Below are 15,581 nucleotides of genomic sequence, written 5' to 3'. Positions count from 1 at the left end.
TGTTTGGTGGCAGTATACATTTGGTGGAATAGATCCACACATTTTTGGTGCAGCACCCTAGGATGGTTTCTACTATTCTGCTGTTAAGGATTGGGACTTTCGTAAATCTGCTCCATTTTATATCCCTTGTTTGAAATGCTTTGAGTTGACCAGAGGTAGATCCTGACATGGCAGTTGGGGGGCATAAGTGGGGTAGGGGTGGGTAAAGTTGACGTAGGATGGATTGTAGAAAGTGTCAGAAGTACAGCTTGCTTGCAGGATTATTGAAGGTTTTCAGTGTGCCACTCACTAGTTGGGAGGATATTTTACTGGATTGGATATGGGTTTAGTGGTCCTGGACAGAGTGTGCAGTGCGAATCCAGTTTTGGTGTAGGGGACGAATACAATGCAACATTCAGGGGTATGGTTGCTTGGTGGGATGATGGTGGAGTGGCTGCAAGGATCAGGAGCACAGTTGCTTGGTGGGATGATGGAGTGGCTGCAATGCAAGGTTCAGCAAGTATGGTTGTTGGATTGGATGGGGAAGAAGCATGCATTACTTGATGTGGATGACAAGGTGCGACTGGGTGTACGCTGCGAGGATCAAGACTAGTGTTACTTCATTAAATTGGTTTACTGATCAGGAGTACATTTAATTGATGAAATGTGATTTGGTAGCATTGTGTGATGGGGGTACGCTGGCTGGATTTTAGATGGGCAGGCTGGGGATCATGCTTGCGCTTACTCTATTGCATTGTATAGAAGTGGCTCAATGTCTGCTACTTATGCTCTGTGGTTGCAGGTTGTTTGCGGGTTACATTTGATGCTGCAGTCTCTCCACGCTGTGGTACCATGGACCCTTTAAAAGAAAATTGCAAGAAGATGTGTAAGGTGACACTGAAGAAGAACGACCGAGCTTTGAAGTTGCTGGTTAAAGGTTGGTTTTATGAATTTAACTTGCATGAGATGTTGGGTGGGTTTGCATAGGGTGGGTGCCTCAGCTGTGTGTACGGGAGAGCCCATGATCTAACACTCTTGCATACCTTGGATCAGAATTTGTAATGTTCTGGTCTGTGTGTGTTTGCATGTTTGTTTCCTTCTTCCTTTTCAAGCCTGCCTCCATTCTGTCTCCTGATCCTCGCCACCTATCCTCTTTGCCTCTCCTCTCCTAGTGCTTCAGCCCTGCTTCTTTCTTGACTGTCCTGGCCGCGCAGATCTGAAGTGTTCTGTTGTATTGTTCCTTTGAGTCAGACCTTTGCCTTTTAACTTCATTGTAGTATTTGTGTCTCCCCTGGCTCTGCTGGCAGCTGCTCCGTACATTCATTAACTTCACTATGGAAATCTCTCTGCCGCTTCCACCTACTCTTATTTCTTGGCCTGCTTTAAGTTGTCAATTGACAGCATCCGCCAGTGTCTGAACCTCTGTTCATTCCACTGAATTCATTGGCCAGACAGTGAAATCCACGCATCTGTTAGTAGTTGGGACACATTCTCCTTGAAGACATTATTAGTATTTGTTTATTGATTTGATAATGCGCACCAAACCCGTGGGTAGCTGGGCGCAGCAGTACAAGATGTCTCAAAGCTTAGTTGTGATGCCTGTCATGGGCAATTCCGTGCAAATACATACATGTATACATTACAGAAAGAAATTACCTGTCAGTAGGTATAGAGGATATATATATATATATTACAGTATTAACATTGCGTACATTCAGAGGGTGGGCCTCAAGGAGTGCAGAGTCAGATACCATGGTTTCAGTAGTTGACATATGCAGTGCCTAGGATGTGTCAGGTGGGTAGAGAGGCCGTGAGAGGGGTAGGGGTAGCTATGAGTCGTTGGTGCGAAGCCTTTTCAGTACATTAAGTCTAAATGTGGCGTAGGGTTGTGGTTGTCTGAGGTCAGGTGGCAGTGTGTTCCAAGATTGCACAGCTTTAACTGGGGAAACTAGTTCCTCCCGCAGAGGATCGTTTAAATCTAGGTACCTCAAGCATGTTTGAGTTGGCAGATCTGATGTGATGTGTATTTCATTTATTTGTATAGCGCACCAGGCCCAAGGGCATCCGGCTCATATCTTGGCACAATAAAGGTACAAAACAGTAATGGTTGGTTAGCAGGAACAAAAACAGTGTACAGGAAATACAATAAAAGTAAGTTAACAATGTAAGGTGAGCGCTATATATACACAGTATATAATATGCAGCAATATCTACAGTTAGCATGAAACTTAAATACAAACGCTAGGCAGGTAGCGAGCTGAAAGGGCCTAAGGTAGAGGTAGAGGTGGTGAAAGGAGTTAGGCTTGTGTAGTGGATAACCAAATTTGGCTTTTTGTTTGAATAGGGACAGAGTGTGTTCGGATCTCATAGTTAATGGATTCGAGTTCCATAATTTGGAGGCGAGGACTGGGAAGCTTGCACCCCTGGCTTTCTGCAGTTTGTATCTAAGGATGGTCAGGCAGTGTGCTTGTGCCGATCTGAGTAGCTGGGTAGGCGAGTAATGAGAGAAGCGGGATGCAAGATAGATAAGGGGGGGGGCCTGATTGTTAAGACATTTGTGTGTGAGGGTAAGATTTCAGAGAAATTCTTTGTTACTGAGAGCCAGTGTAGACTTCTCCTTGTTTCGGAGATGTATGAGGGTCTGGTGATGTTGAGGGCAGCTCTGATGGCATTATTTTGGGTAACCTGGAGCTTAAGGTTGCGTTGGTTGGTCCCTAGATATAAGGCATTACAGTAGTCAAGTTTTGATATAACCAATGTCCTGGCCAAGGTGGTGCAGTTCTGTGTGGTTAGGAAGGGGTGGCATGCTGTGATAAGCTTACATGTGTAAGCGGATGCCGAGACAACAGTGTTAGTTTAAGTGATAAGGTGGAGTCAAGGTAGATTCCTAATGTTTTGGTGTCAGTGAAGACTTTAATGGAGTTGCCATTAATGTTGAAGATTTTGAAAGAGGGCCACGTCTGTTCAGTCAGTGTTGGGAGCCCAGGATGAGGAGCTATGTCTTGTCATCATTGAGACAGAGCTCATGATGGGCCATCCAGGCTTGGATGACTTGATGGATGTCGTTCAGGGCTTTTGAGTCCACTATATAGTCCCCTGTGATGGGAATGAGTATCTGGGTGTCATCAGCATAGTTAGTATAGGTGACACCTAGATAATCAAGTACATCGAGCAGAGGTTGGTGAAAAAGTTAGAGCGTTGGTGAGACGCAAGAACCTTGAGGCACCCCGCAAGGCACCGGTGTAGGCTCTGCCGAGGCAGTAGGCGAGAATACCCTCATCTGTCTGTTATCCAGGAAGGAGCTGATCCATTTGGTGGCTTTTTCAGCGAAGTGGGCCGCTGATTTCAAGTAACAGAGGATTTGATGGTTGACCAAATCGAATGCTGCCGATAAATCGGAGTAATAATAAGGCCATTTTAGGTCCTCAATTTGAGTTTTAAGATCTAATCGGGCTGTTTCCGTCCCGTGTTTAGGTCGGAAACCAGATTGCCTTGTGCCACGAAGATTGTTGATTTTTAGATACTTCTGAATCTATATATACGCTGCCCTGTCCAAGATTTTCAATAAGAATGGGACTGTGGTGATGGGCCTGTAATTGGTGGGAATGCTGGGGTCCAACGTAGGTTTTTTGAATTTTATTTTTTAGCAGTGGGATGACCCATGCATCCTTGAAGTTATTCGGAACAATGCCCGAGTGGAATGAGGAGTTGATAAAGGTGGTGATGAAAGGGGCAAGTTCATGCGCAGATTCCTTGATGATGGGGGCAGGACAGGAGTCACCCTGACAAATTGGACCGTTTAGTTTACTAATGATGCTTTCTACCTCGGCGATGGTGAGAGGAGCAAAGCTAAATGTAGTATGCGTGAATATGGGAGTTTTGGGCTTATTAGTCGCAAATTTAGTTTGGGAGATGGTTTGAAGGCAATTTTGCTTAGCATTGATTTTAGACTGTAAGGTGGATATTTTAGTAAGGAGGGCTTTTTGAATGTTGTCACACCATGTACTGTCCTCATTACATGTAACGGGGATGGAGGAGGGGGTGTTCTAATTCTTTAAGTATTTTAAATAGCTCCTTTTGTATTAGATTCTGCTTGTGAGATACGTTGGTTGTACGTCTCTTTTTTTTTTTTTTTAGCTTGTACAATTGCTTCCTTGTAGTTGAGTGATACCATAATGAGGTTGTCTTTATTAGCCCCGCAAGGATGACTTTTCCAGAGTGCTTCAGCGTTCCGTTTTTCTTTACGTAGTGTTCTGAGATGTGGAGTGAACCAGGAATTGAGATGGGCGGGCTGTTTGTGTTTCCTAGATTTGAGAGGTGCTATGGTGTTAATAGTTTTAAGCAGAGTTTGGTTGAAGATGTCCACCAAGACCGATGGGTCATCATGTGAGAAGGCACGATTATTAGGTTTTGGCCGGATGAGGGGGAGTAGTTTGTCCTTAGTAATGTCCTCTTTGTTTCTTGTAGGGATGGAAGGTGCGATATTAGGTTTGGTGCGTGGATCATTGGCGGGTATGTTAAAGATAATGTGGTAGTCTGGCCAAACCCAGGGGTCATTGGAGCCAATTTGCATGTTGCACTTTAAGTCTGCGATTCAATCGAGCGTCCTCCCTTTGGAATGGGTAGGTTCGAGAATGCAATGAGAGAATCCTAGGTTTGAAATATTGCTAGCAATCACTCCGGCATGGGGGTCGTTAGGATCCAGTAGTCCGAGAACTTGGGAGTTGGGTTTAGTGTCGCCAAGGATGGTCATGATGTTTTTCGAGGATGTAGAGAGGGCCTGGAGGTCTATAGATGAGGTGCAAGGTAGCTGGGTTATTGTGGGACCGAGCAAGTTTGACTGAAGGGGACTCGGCAGAACTAAATTGTGTGTTGGGAATCAATCTCATATTGTTGTCATCTTTGTGGATAAATGCAACACCACTTCCTTTAGAAAGCTTGGAGTTGCGATCACTTATAATAATGGAGTATCCGTCGGGGATGGCCAATGCCAATAGAGGAGCTGAGGCTGCATGTAGCCACGTTTCCTTGATGCCGATAAAGTCAAGGTTTTGTGTGGTAATGAGATCTGCGATGTCAAGGCCGTGGACCGGGAGGGGTCTGGCATTGATGAGGGAGCCCTTCACCTCATTTTTAAGAGGTCTTGAGGTTGTCAGGTTGTACCTGGGCAGTCTGAGGCTGGATAGTGTTTGTTCGCTGGTGGGTAGTATAAGGTTGTGGTGTGTGGAGGAATCTAGTTCCTAATCGGTGGTTTCTCAAGCAAGGGTGATTCCAACTAAACCCACACCCAAAGTGCTGAAGCCATAAGGCGGGAGAGTTGAGGTACGGATTAGTAGTGTGAGGAAGGTTAGAATTTTGGGTGATAGTGTGTAGGTGTAGAAGGCAAGATGGGTGTGGTGTTATGGTGAGCCAGTGGTTTGGTAACTAGGTCAAAGCCGGAGACATGGTAGTAGGATAATAAAGGTGAGTCTCTGATGTGATGTTGCGCAGTGAATTGTAAGTGCAGGTCAGGGAGGTAGCCAAGGCCCAGTGTGCAAGGAGGCGGCGGGCAACAAAGGGGTGGAGCCGCATAGCAAATTGCAGATGTACTATAGGGTGGCTAGTTCTGGACAGGGTGAAAGAAGCGTGGCATTACTGCAAAGTCCTGAGGTAAGTAACACGGTCGCTATTATTATTTATGCACACACAGTGCTACATAGTAGGAGGCAGACCATTCTAGAAGCATAGACACAATTGCCTGTATGTGCGTGCTAGAGTTGGTGCGCAGACAGTCGCAGGAGTAGTGCAATAGGAGACAGTAGTGCTAAGAGCAATTGACACGATGGGTAACTTTAAGTCGCAACCGTGCCAGTGCACAGATCTAGAACTGCAAGGGGAAGCTGCAATACATTATGCAAAGGTACATGGCATAACAGAATATACATGGCAAGTTGTTATATCAATGAAGCTAGCAGCGCAGAAGTAGTGTATTTGGTATGATTAAGCAGTGGTTGTAAAAGCAGAGTAAGCAGGCTACGAGAAAGAACAAGGCACGCTAGTGCAACAAGTCCAGATACAACAATGGAACTACTTCATAGCATATTTGAATTGCGGCTAGTAGTCAGGAATCATGCTTGCAGGCACACGTAATGACGCAGTTAGTGTATAAACAACATGGTGCTCAGGGACCGGGTATGGGTGCTGACAGCATGAGTGAATAAAAACGCAGAAGGATTTACCAGTGGTCTAGGGAGTGTTCGGGGAATTGAGGTGCAAGATGGTTGGTAGATAGCTGTCGTACCTCTGTTTGACACCCTTTATGAGAAGGGGTAGTGGAGAAGTGTCACGCGCCGTACTGCCGGTGCGGACCGGTGCTAACAGGATAGGGCCTTACTCGTGGGCCTTTGTCAGGGTGGGTCGGCTTCCGCCTACGGATGACCGTGCAAACTTTGAACTCGTCGCACAGCGGTTGCTAGGCAACCAAGATAAATATTGCGGGAGCAGGGCGGCGACCATTTTAGGGATCTGGGAAATCGGCTCCAGCTCCTTGTGGTGGTTGGAGGCCAAGGGGCGCTTCATACCATGCTGGAATCAGTTGCAGGTGATCAAAAGCAACAATGGATAATGCCACAGAAGGCAGATCGCGGGTAATACGCTCTGTAGTCGGGAGTGCAAATGCAGAGCTGCTGGGCTGAAGTCCAGCAGCCCCTGCAGCACACAAACTCCGTGGGCAGCGCAGTGTTGCGGAGTGGGGCAGGGTTCCTGCCCTGGGGAAATGAGCTGCAGCTGAGGTGCAGACAGGATAGGGCCTTACTCATTAGTTGACTGCTTTAGGCTGTCACCTTAGGCCGTAACCTTAGTCCCTCACAATAAGCAGACACTGGTGAATTTAATGAGCACTGGCTTGAGCTGGGGTTAGAGAAACCTGTGTCCATCTCTGCAGACGCAGGATCAAATCCTGTCGTTCAAGTTCCCACTAGAGATTCAAAATGGAGTAGATTAATCTTGAATCCAAATGGAACCTGAAGTATGCTGTGGAACTGAAAGCATGCTTTGTTAATTTTAACAGGGCGTGTGGAAAACAATTTCACTGCTAAAAGGTTACTGGTCAGGAGACGCACACTCTACACTGAACCTCAGCGACAAGATCTTATATTTTTTACGGAACTCACATTTCTAAAACTTGTAGATTCTTCAATGTGCATTTGAACATGTGGAAGAAACGGAACCAAAAAAATGACATCAGGAGAGCAGCAATCGAGCCACTCCGCCATGAGTACTGGCGGACTCTGATTTAGTCTGCTGCTCTCTCCTGGCAGCGGCTAAGTATCCAGACTAAATCAGAGTCCGGCCAGTCCTCATGGCAGAGTGGCTCGATTGCTGCTCTCCTAGCAGAGGCTAAGTGTCCGGTCAGTACTCATGGCGGAGTGGTTCGATTGCTGCTCTCCTGGCAGAGGCTAAGTATTCAATCGAACCACTCCGCCAGGAGTACTGACCGGACTCTGATTTAGTCCGGATACTTGGCCTCTGCTAGCTTTCAAAGCGTTCATGAGCTCTCTTCCTGATCGCCTAGATCCTCTCCCAGCATGCCCCATCCACATTCATGGGGTGGAATCGATCTCGGTTGGCTAGTAACAATTTACTCTTGGCGAGTAAATTAAGGTGTGTGTAGAATTGTGGCAAGGGACCCTTTATGGCTGGCTAATAGATGGGGCCCCCCAGCGCCCCCTGGAATGCGTTGTTCTGTGTCCTGCATGTTTGAGTGATTGGGGCTGTCCACACAGCATCTACCCGCTCTTGATTTCTCAACCCCCGCCCCCAATTTCCAATGTGTGGCATCACATTAAATGCTGCATATCGAGGACTGGCCAGTCTTTGGGGTTGCCGCTGTCTTTTTATGTGATTTACAAACTGTCGGACAGAGGCACCTTATGGAACTTGTTGGTGTTTGTAAGAGCGAAGATGCAGGTTTTTAATGGTTTTTATTCATACTATGGAATGTCTTCATTGTAACTTCAGTGTATGCACCGAGTTTGATGGAACTGTTTTTCCAAATAGACTTTATTTGATGATTAATGCTGCATCCCACTGGTTTCAGCTGCCATGTTCTTTTTAAAGTAGAATAGATCCCCCTCTGATCAGTACTGTTTTTTTTGTCCTTAATAAAGTGTACACTGGAGTAGGACAGTCTTTCCTGTAACTTATTCCAGTTGGGGGGGGCGACTGGGGGAGAACGCATATTGTATTGGAGACCGAGGCAATTCTACTTAAATCAGGGTGCCTGAATAGCACTTGACACGTATGTGTGGAATTATGGGGTGCAAGTGACGGTTTAGGGCTGGCTTGTAGTTTGCAACTTAGATTTAACTCTTAATACCAAAATCATTACTTTTGGAAGCAGCAGTCAATGCAAAATGCATAGACTCTAGAACCAATGAAAACACGCTCCAGTCTGCTAATAGTGAAGCCGCACATGCGGGGTCCCTCTTCTCCCTCCTTTTGCTGCCGGGATATAGCTCATGAAGCAACTTTAGAATAGAACTTGCCCGGGAAGAATTGAAAACCAGCAATACTAAACCAAAGAGCCCCTCAAGAAGATGCCCCTGGATTATTTCCATGGGGCGGTGTGTGAAGGTGGCGCAGAGGAGCAGAGCAAGCAGATGATATTGCTCTTTCTTGAATATTGGGTTCATAGTAGCCTGGATAATCCATTTAATTTCGATGACGGAAGGGGTATTTGACACCAGTTTGAAGGTAACTCACGGCCACAGCGGCTGAATGCTCCAAGGGTTTGCAATACGATTTTGAAAGGACAAATGGTATGCTAGTTGGCCGCCCTCTAAGATGCATCCGGAATGAGTCTTGGGAACCTTAGCCTTCTCCCAACCCCTTGGTATGGGCTCCAAAAAATGGAAAATGATTGTTAACGGGAGGAGACTCCAGGAGGGGAAGCTGTTTATTCAAGGGGCAAAGAATGCATTTTAATGTTTGAATTTTTTATTTAAGGGACGTTCTGTTTTCTTATTCTTTTAAACATTTCACTTCACTTTTATTTATTTTTTTTCCTCCCTTATTATTTTTTTTTTTTTTTTTGGTTCAACGAAGCTGCACAGAAAATAGAAGAAATACATTGACGAGTCTGGGCAAGAAGAAAACTGCACTACCTGTTATGCCAAAGGCTTTAAAGCTTGCAACTCTGCTTAAGGAATTAAGACCCATACTGGTTATTTTGGTCAACTGGGTCTTCTAGAGATTTTGGAGTGGCCCGGGCAGTTGGCACACTAATCGGGAACAACATTGATATCCTTGAACTAGTTACATGGCCTGCAGAGGTCATGGGGATTTCACTCCTCTTTATAGCAGAGCATCTTTGCCCAAATGATACTAGTCACTAACTGGATGCTGTGCAGAAATGGTGGCCCCAAGCCACCGTTATAGTCCTGTAGCACTTCTGTTCGAATGTATGATTAGGCTATCACATTGGCGGGGATGGAGATCCTCTGCACACCACCTCGATCATCTAGTCTATGATGCGTTTTAATTCTTTGATGCTCAATATTGCTGGGATGGGGGGGAATGGGGGATGATGGGGATATGGGGGGGAATGGGGGGGAGATGATGGGGGGGGGGGATGTAGCTTGACTGGGCAACTTTTAGAATGTTCCAGAATACCTGGAATGTCCTTCGTAATGAATTAGCCTGACTGCTAAAACTGATTTACGCTCATGATGGTTGGGAACCAAGGGAAACGTACGCTTGCTTGCTGCTGCAGCTCTGAAGAGAAGCACCTGGCACTAAAACCTGCAGATCTGGCATCCAACTCAAGACCCTTGGAACTTCCTGGTAAGGCTTTTTATTGCCGAATAACCTAGCATAAATTTCCAACAACAAATGTGCCTTTTGTATCTGTGCCTAACGTTGTCAGTCTGGGGTATGCTGTTACATGCTGCCTACCCCATATTGCCCGTATCCGAAAATACAAATCCGTTTGGCACAGATGCAAAGATTGCTGTACTGTTCTCGGCGTCCATGTGATGGAGCCACCAACTCCGTGCTGTCCCGCCCTCTTGAGATAGAGGTAGCATGGAATCCCTCTGTGAATAAGCAGGGTATTGGTGCAAGGCCCTCTACTCTAGTGCAGATCCACTGTTTGAGGTACGTTTGGGAGTAGATCCTATTGCTGTGGAAGGAAGGCAGAGGAACCTAGACTACTACCCGACAAAGTCCTGGAATGCTAATCCGAGTATTCTGCAGTAACACCCCCAGTGGCAGATCACCCCCATTTTGGCAAAAAACAAGGACTTGTAAAAGGCCCACTGCCAAATGCAGCTGGCAGAGAAGTGCATCTCTGGACTGAAACATGAAGTGACTAGTCATGAAAAACCGGCCTTAAATTATTGCCAGTTTTAGATGCTCAGTGAATAACTGGGGGTCATGCAGGCCCTCGTGCAAATGTGATTTTGCACGAGGGCCTGCATGACCTGAGGAAAATGTCTTTGAGGTTGATATTGATTGAAGTTCATGTCCGAAGGTGAATCACTTTTATTCTTGATCTGTTGGCAAAGCCAAAGTTTGTCGAATGTCCTCCGGTATAACACAGCTCGAACATTTTGTTTCCTTGTTCCTCCCTTTCTTGTTTCCTTGCTGAATCCTTAAGGATGATTTCCTTGGAGTACTTGACTGATCTTAGAGGAAACCAATCTCCTATTAAACTGTGCCTGATCCCAAATGGTGACTTGTCAAATGTGTGTTCAGCTTACTGATAAAAGCATGCTTAAGCGGTAAGCCCCCCCCGCCCCCCCCACTTGAGGGCCCTGTATCAGCAGAGGCTGAGTCACCAAACTTGCAATCCAGCCTGATGGCCAGTCTTTTAGAATGGAATCAACCCTGGCCAATCTGTGGATACAGGCGGCAACTGGGTGCTGGCACTCGTGTTTAAGGGACCAAAGACATCCGATAGTTTGTCCTTGTGAGTCTTTCATGGCCAGTCAGTTTCCTCCTTGGTGTTCCTGCCAGAGGTCTACACGTAGGTCTAATGCAGGAATTCCTGCTGTGCTATCTACAGCTGGAATAGGGCATGCCAGCCTTCTTTTACTCGACGCTCTGCTGCATGCAGGTGAGAACAGTGTTTCTGCAAAGCCCCTCCCTGGCTTCAAAATAATTTTTGTCTGTGGCTCATTCTCCACGCTGCGAGTGTCATTAGTCTCCCTCTTGCTTCCCTACCCCCTGCATTCACTTCCCTTTTGTCTTCCCTCCCGCCTCCCTAACCACCCACCTCCCCTGATTAGCAGCCTTGCTTGCTTTTACTGACCCTCCCTGGGCAGCCCCTGCGGCTAAGGGCCCCTAGGCAAAGGGCGGCTCCAACTGAGGCTGCTCCAGCCAGTGTCTGCAGGTGTCAGCAGGGGAAGCCAGTGGCCTACCGTCGACTAGCAGTGACTTAGGAAGGTAGGAGTAGCCCGGGCTAGGTATAGAAACTCACTCTACCCCGCATACCTATCCTTTTAGCAGATTCTCAAACTTGGGTGTGTTCTTCCCCAGTTTTAAAATTGCATTGTGGAGCTGTTTAAAAATTGCATTGGGAAACCTAGGCCTTTCTCCACTATACAGGACTCTCAAAACGTAGTTGTGTTCTTCCCCCTGTTCTAATACTGCATTGGATAAGTGGTGACATTGTGGAGCTTGTTTCCTAGCAAAGCACCCAACTAGCGAACAGTCTACCACTATATAAGCGCCTGTATTGTCCAATTGTCAACTTGTCTCATCTCAGTCCTGTCTGATGCTCCCTGTCCTGTGTCCTTCCTTAGTGGTCTCCCCTACCCCTTCCCACTCCCTGCCTCTTCTCTCCCTACCTACTCTATGGTGCGCTCTCTCTCCTATCTTTTCTGTTTCTATCTGTTTCTCTATCGACTGGCCTGCTCTCCTCACTGAATCGGGTAGGAGGAAGTTTAAAAAGGACATCCTGGTTTCCATCCCAGGCATCCCTATCGCTGACACCTATACCAGTGCCTCCTCCAGGCAAACCTTCACTGACATCCTTTGTTGTTCCCTCGCCAGACCTATGGACTCTACATAGGGTCTCTGCTCTCTCCCATTAATGGTGGCACCCGGTGGGAGGACCTTCTTCCGATCCTCTACGGTCATCATTAATGTATACTTGAATGGTACCATCTTGGTCGAAGGCCCCAAGCCAACCTTCTCCTCTTTTGATGGGCGCTTTCCGTGCCTTATCAATTTCCTTTCTCCCCCTGCTGTGCCCCCCCCCCCCCACTCCCCACGTCCACGGCTCCCTCGCCTTCCCCTACTGTCTCCTCCTTGGCTACCTTGCCCTCTCCTCCTTCCTCTGCTGTCACCCACCCCTCTTCCCACCGTTGGGCTTCTTCTGCACCACCTCTGATCAGTACCCCCTCCCCGGAAGTCTTTCAGGTATGGCAACCTTCTCCATATTGCCACTCTTACCTCTCGCTCAGCTGTCAAACACTCCTCTGAAATCTGCTGCCTCTTTGAGGAACTTTACCTCGATGACCGCAGTCTCACCGAGACATGGTTCACGGCCAGCTCTGTCGCAAGCTTTGACACTCTACTCCCTCATGGCTACAAGATCCTCTCCGCACCCAGGTCCAACCGTTCCGGATGAGGTGTAGCCATGATCTTGCGTGAGTGGATTCCTGCCTCCGCCATTCCTTCGCAGGCCTACTCCTCTTTCGAATGCCTAGTCTGCAGGGTCTTTCCTAGCCATTCCCTTACTGTGGCTATCGGCCACCTAGTCTGATCTCCTCCTTCCTCTCTGAATGGGCGGACCTTTCCTCTTCCCTCCGCGCCTCGACCACTCAACTCCTCCTCCTTGGTGACTTTAACATCCACCTGGATGTAGTCTCTACCTCTCCTGTCTATTCCCAGGTCCTCTGCACAGTTCTGGCTTCTCATTTCATCTCTAAGACTCAGGACATCCTGTCCTCTCTTCCTCTTCCCCCCCCCCCCCCTCTACTCCCTGCTGTTCCTCTGGCCCTTCTTCGGCCACCTCTCCTCCCTCCTTCTCTGCCTTTCCCCTGTTCTCCCCAGACAAGGTTTATAGATAAGTCTGATCGATCAGTGTTGAGGAGAATTCTCAGAAATGTGCGAATTCCCTCCACCTTAGAGACCCCCTGTAACTTTGCTGGATTTGAGGGCTTGTTTTTTTTTTTTTTTAGCCAGGACATAGCGAGACCCTTTTTCTTACTCTCTCGTATTCTAATGTGATTTTGTAAACTTTTTCTTTTGGTTGTGGAGCCACACACTCCATAGGCATCATCTTTTACATTGTGTTACACAGCACCTTCAGTGCAGTGACAAAGGGAAGTCTTCCAGATTTCCCCAAGGTTTAAATACCTTCTCTGGGATAAACGGTTTTCCAGAGCAGTAGATTGAAATTGACTTTACTTACATTTGTACATTTCTACACCCAACGCACACTATCTTACAATGGGGTGCTGGAGGGGTTACTTAGTATCCCCTTTGTCTAGCTTATTATGTAACATTTAATGGCTGGTGGCAGTGGTTTACTTTTAACTACCATGGTGTGAGTTTACTGCAGGTTGCGCTTGCAGCTTCAGTAAACCACCCAAGAGTGCCATTTTTATCAAAATGGCTCTGGTCTTCATTTTTCTCCATTTTAATCAAAAAGGCCTGGGCTTCTTTTTCGCCATTTTTGGGGAAAGGTCCTTCTTGAGATCTGCGCGCCAAACCAGGTTTGGTCCCATTGTTCGCTTTGCCTTTGGCAGGATTCACGAATGAAGACTGCCTCTGGCTCCAGTGTGTCTGGGTTGGGCAGGAAGTGAGGGAGGTGCCCAAAACTCCCTGCGCTGTCTCCTAGGAGACAGGAATGCACTCTGTAGTGATTGGCCGGCTGACTGTCTGGCAAGTACAGCCACCCTGCTGGGTGAGTGGTAGCTAGGCTGGAATGAATGGGAGAGAACTGAATAAAAGTCAAGGCTTTTGGCTAGGAAGGCAGTCGCCCACTGGACGAAGGAACTGAAGAGCTTGAGGACGTCTGCTGCAACTTCTGGACCATTGGTTTGCCCGGTGAAGCTCTGCTGAAACTCCAAATTCGTATCAACAGAGAAGTGCCTTCAAGTACGACTTCTCCCTTTGGGTTAGTGGGACCAATCGACTCCAAAGTAAGCCACCTGGACATTCTCTCAGAGCTGGTTGCATTTCCAGAGTTGCTGCTGGAACTGAATAGCCAGGGAGAGGAACACCAGATTGTGTGTGTGGCTTTTAAGTTGGCCAAGAGCTCCAGGAAGTTCCTCCAGACTCCCAGAAAGCAGGACTGATGGAGCCTGAGCCCCCCCTCAACAGAGTGCGGGACCCCAGAAGCAAGGAAAGTCCATCTCGACAGCCAGGAACCACATTGTTGCTATTTGCAGTAGTCGTGAGGAGCTGAAACACTGACGTGCCACTTATTGGAAAGATTGCCAGTTGCAAGCAGTGACCGTCCCATTTCAGTGCAGGAGTCCCCAGAAGTCTTCCCTCTTGTCCCCATGACTGAGGCCCAGGAACAGTGAGACCTTCAGAGCTGCACAGGAACAGAAGTCATCTGCTGCACTTTTTCTTCGATACAAATTTACATCAAAGTCTGAGAGAACTTCTTAATGCAGAGTTGCTTGCATCTTCTACTACTCACAAGTCCGGCTTGTGACCCTACATTGCTTCTTCTTTTCCTCAAAGACTTCGAAAACATTGTGCAAAGACTTTTCTACTTACCTACCAGAAGTGCTTCAGCCCATGTAGACTTTTGCCCATAGACTTTGGCTTAACCTGTTGTTCTGAATGACACTGCTTTGGAGAGGGGATGCAAACGTTTTTGCCTGCTTAAGAATATTTGTGATCTTTTGTATGTTCTAATAACCTTTTCCTTTGACCAATTCTAAATGCAACAGTAGGATATTCATGTCCCCAGCACCCTAGCTATTGATGTCACCTGAGGATGTAGGATGTCTGTGGGCCATCCCAAAAGGGGTCCTCACTGATTTTAGAATATGAAGTGTTTGTTATGAAGTGTATTTGAGTGTTACTTTTATATTGCTCCCTTCTGAAGAAGACGTACCCTAACTGACTGAACAATTGTTTATTCAAGAAACCTTGTGTGTGTGTGTGTGTGTGTGTGTGTGTGTGTTTATTTGAATACTTGTCACTGCAAATCTATGTAACTTGCCTGCAACTCACATTGATCCCTCTTGAGATGAGCCTGGCTGCTCAGCCCCAATACCAACCTGTGTAAGGTTTGGTGGTTATTGCCAGGAGGTCAGGGTTGTTGTAGTGCACCCAAAGGGTACTGCATACAATCTTGTCTAACAGTCTCGTCAAAACGGGTTAATCCCTGTTCTTCAAAAAACCATCAAGGACCACATTGACTCCCTGACTCCTGCAACCACTCCTTTGCCACTGGAGTCTTCCCATCCCTCATGAAGCACTCCCTTGTGCACCCTCTTATTAAGAAACTCTCTTCTGACCCATCCTGCCCTGCTAACTATCGCCAAATTTCCCATCCCTCCCTTCATGGGCAAACCCCTGGAAAAGCTGGCCATCTCCCAGCTTAAACTTCACCCTGAATCTGTTGGTTGTCTCCATGACCATCAGTCTGGCTT

The 15,581-nt window shown here is 47.1% G+C and overlaps 1 protein-coding gene across 4 annotated transcripts in view; it reads left to right on the top strand.

The window, feature by feature from the left end:
• The window catches only part of LOC138511145 (histone-lysine N-methyltransferase NSD2-like), a 583,237-nt gene that overhangs the window by 30,376 nt on the left and 537,280 nt on the right, over positions 1 to 15,581 (top strand). For all 4 annotated transcript variants that reach the window (XR_011280576.1, XM_069626644.1, XM_069626642.1 and 1 more), the window contains exon 2: positions 782 to 916. Coding sequence is in view for 3 of the 4 variants with exons in the window: in XM_069626644.1 (XP_069482745.1) it covers positions 832 to 916 (85 nt within the window). In the remaining variant the exon portion in view is untranslated. The remainder of the gene's footprint in view (positions 1 to 781; positions 917 to 15,581) is intronic.

The sequence above is a fragment of the Ambystoma mexicanum genome, chromosome 6p (genome assembly GCF_040938575.1).
Source record: "Ambystoma mexicanum isolate Mex_15411 chromosome 6p, UKY_AmexF1_1, whole genome shotgun sequence".
NCBI lineage: Eukaryota > Metazoa > Chordata > Amphibia > Caudata > Ambystomatidae > Ambystoma > Ambystoma mexicanum.
This window is presented reverse-complemented; position numbering and strand designations above follow the sequence as displayed.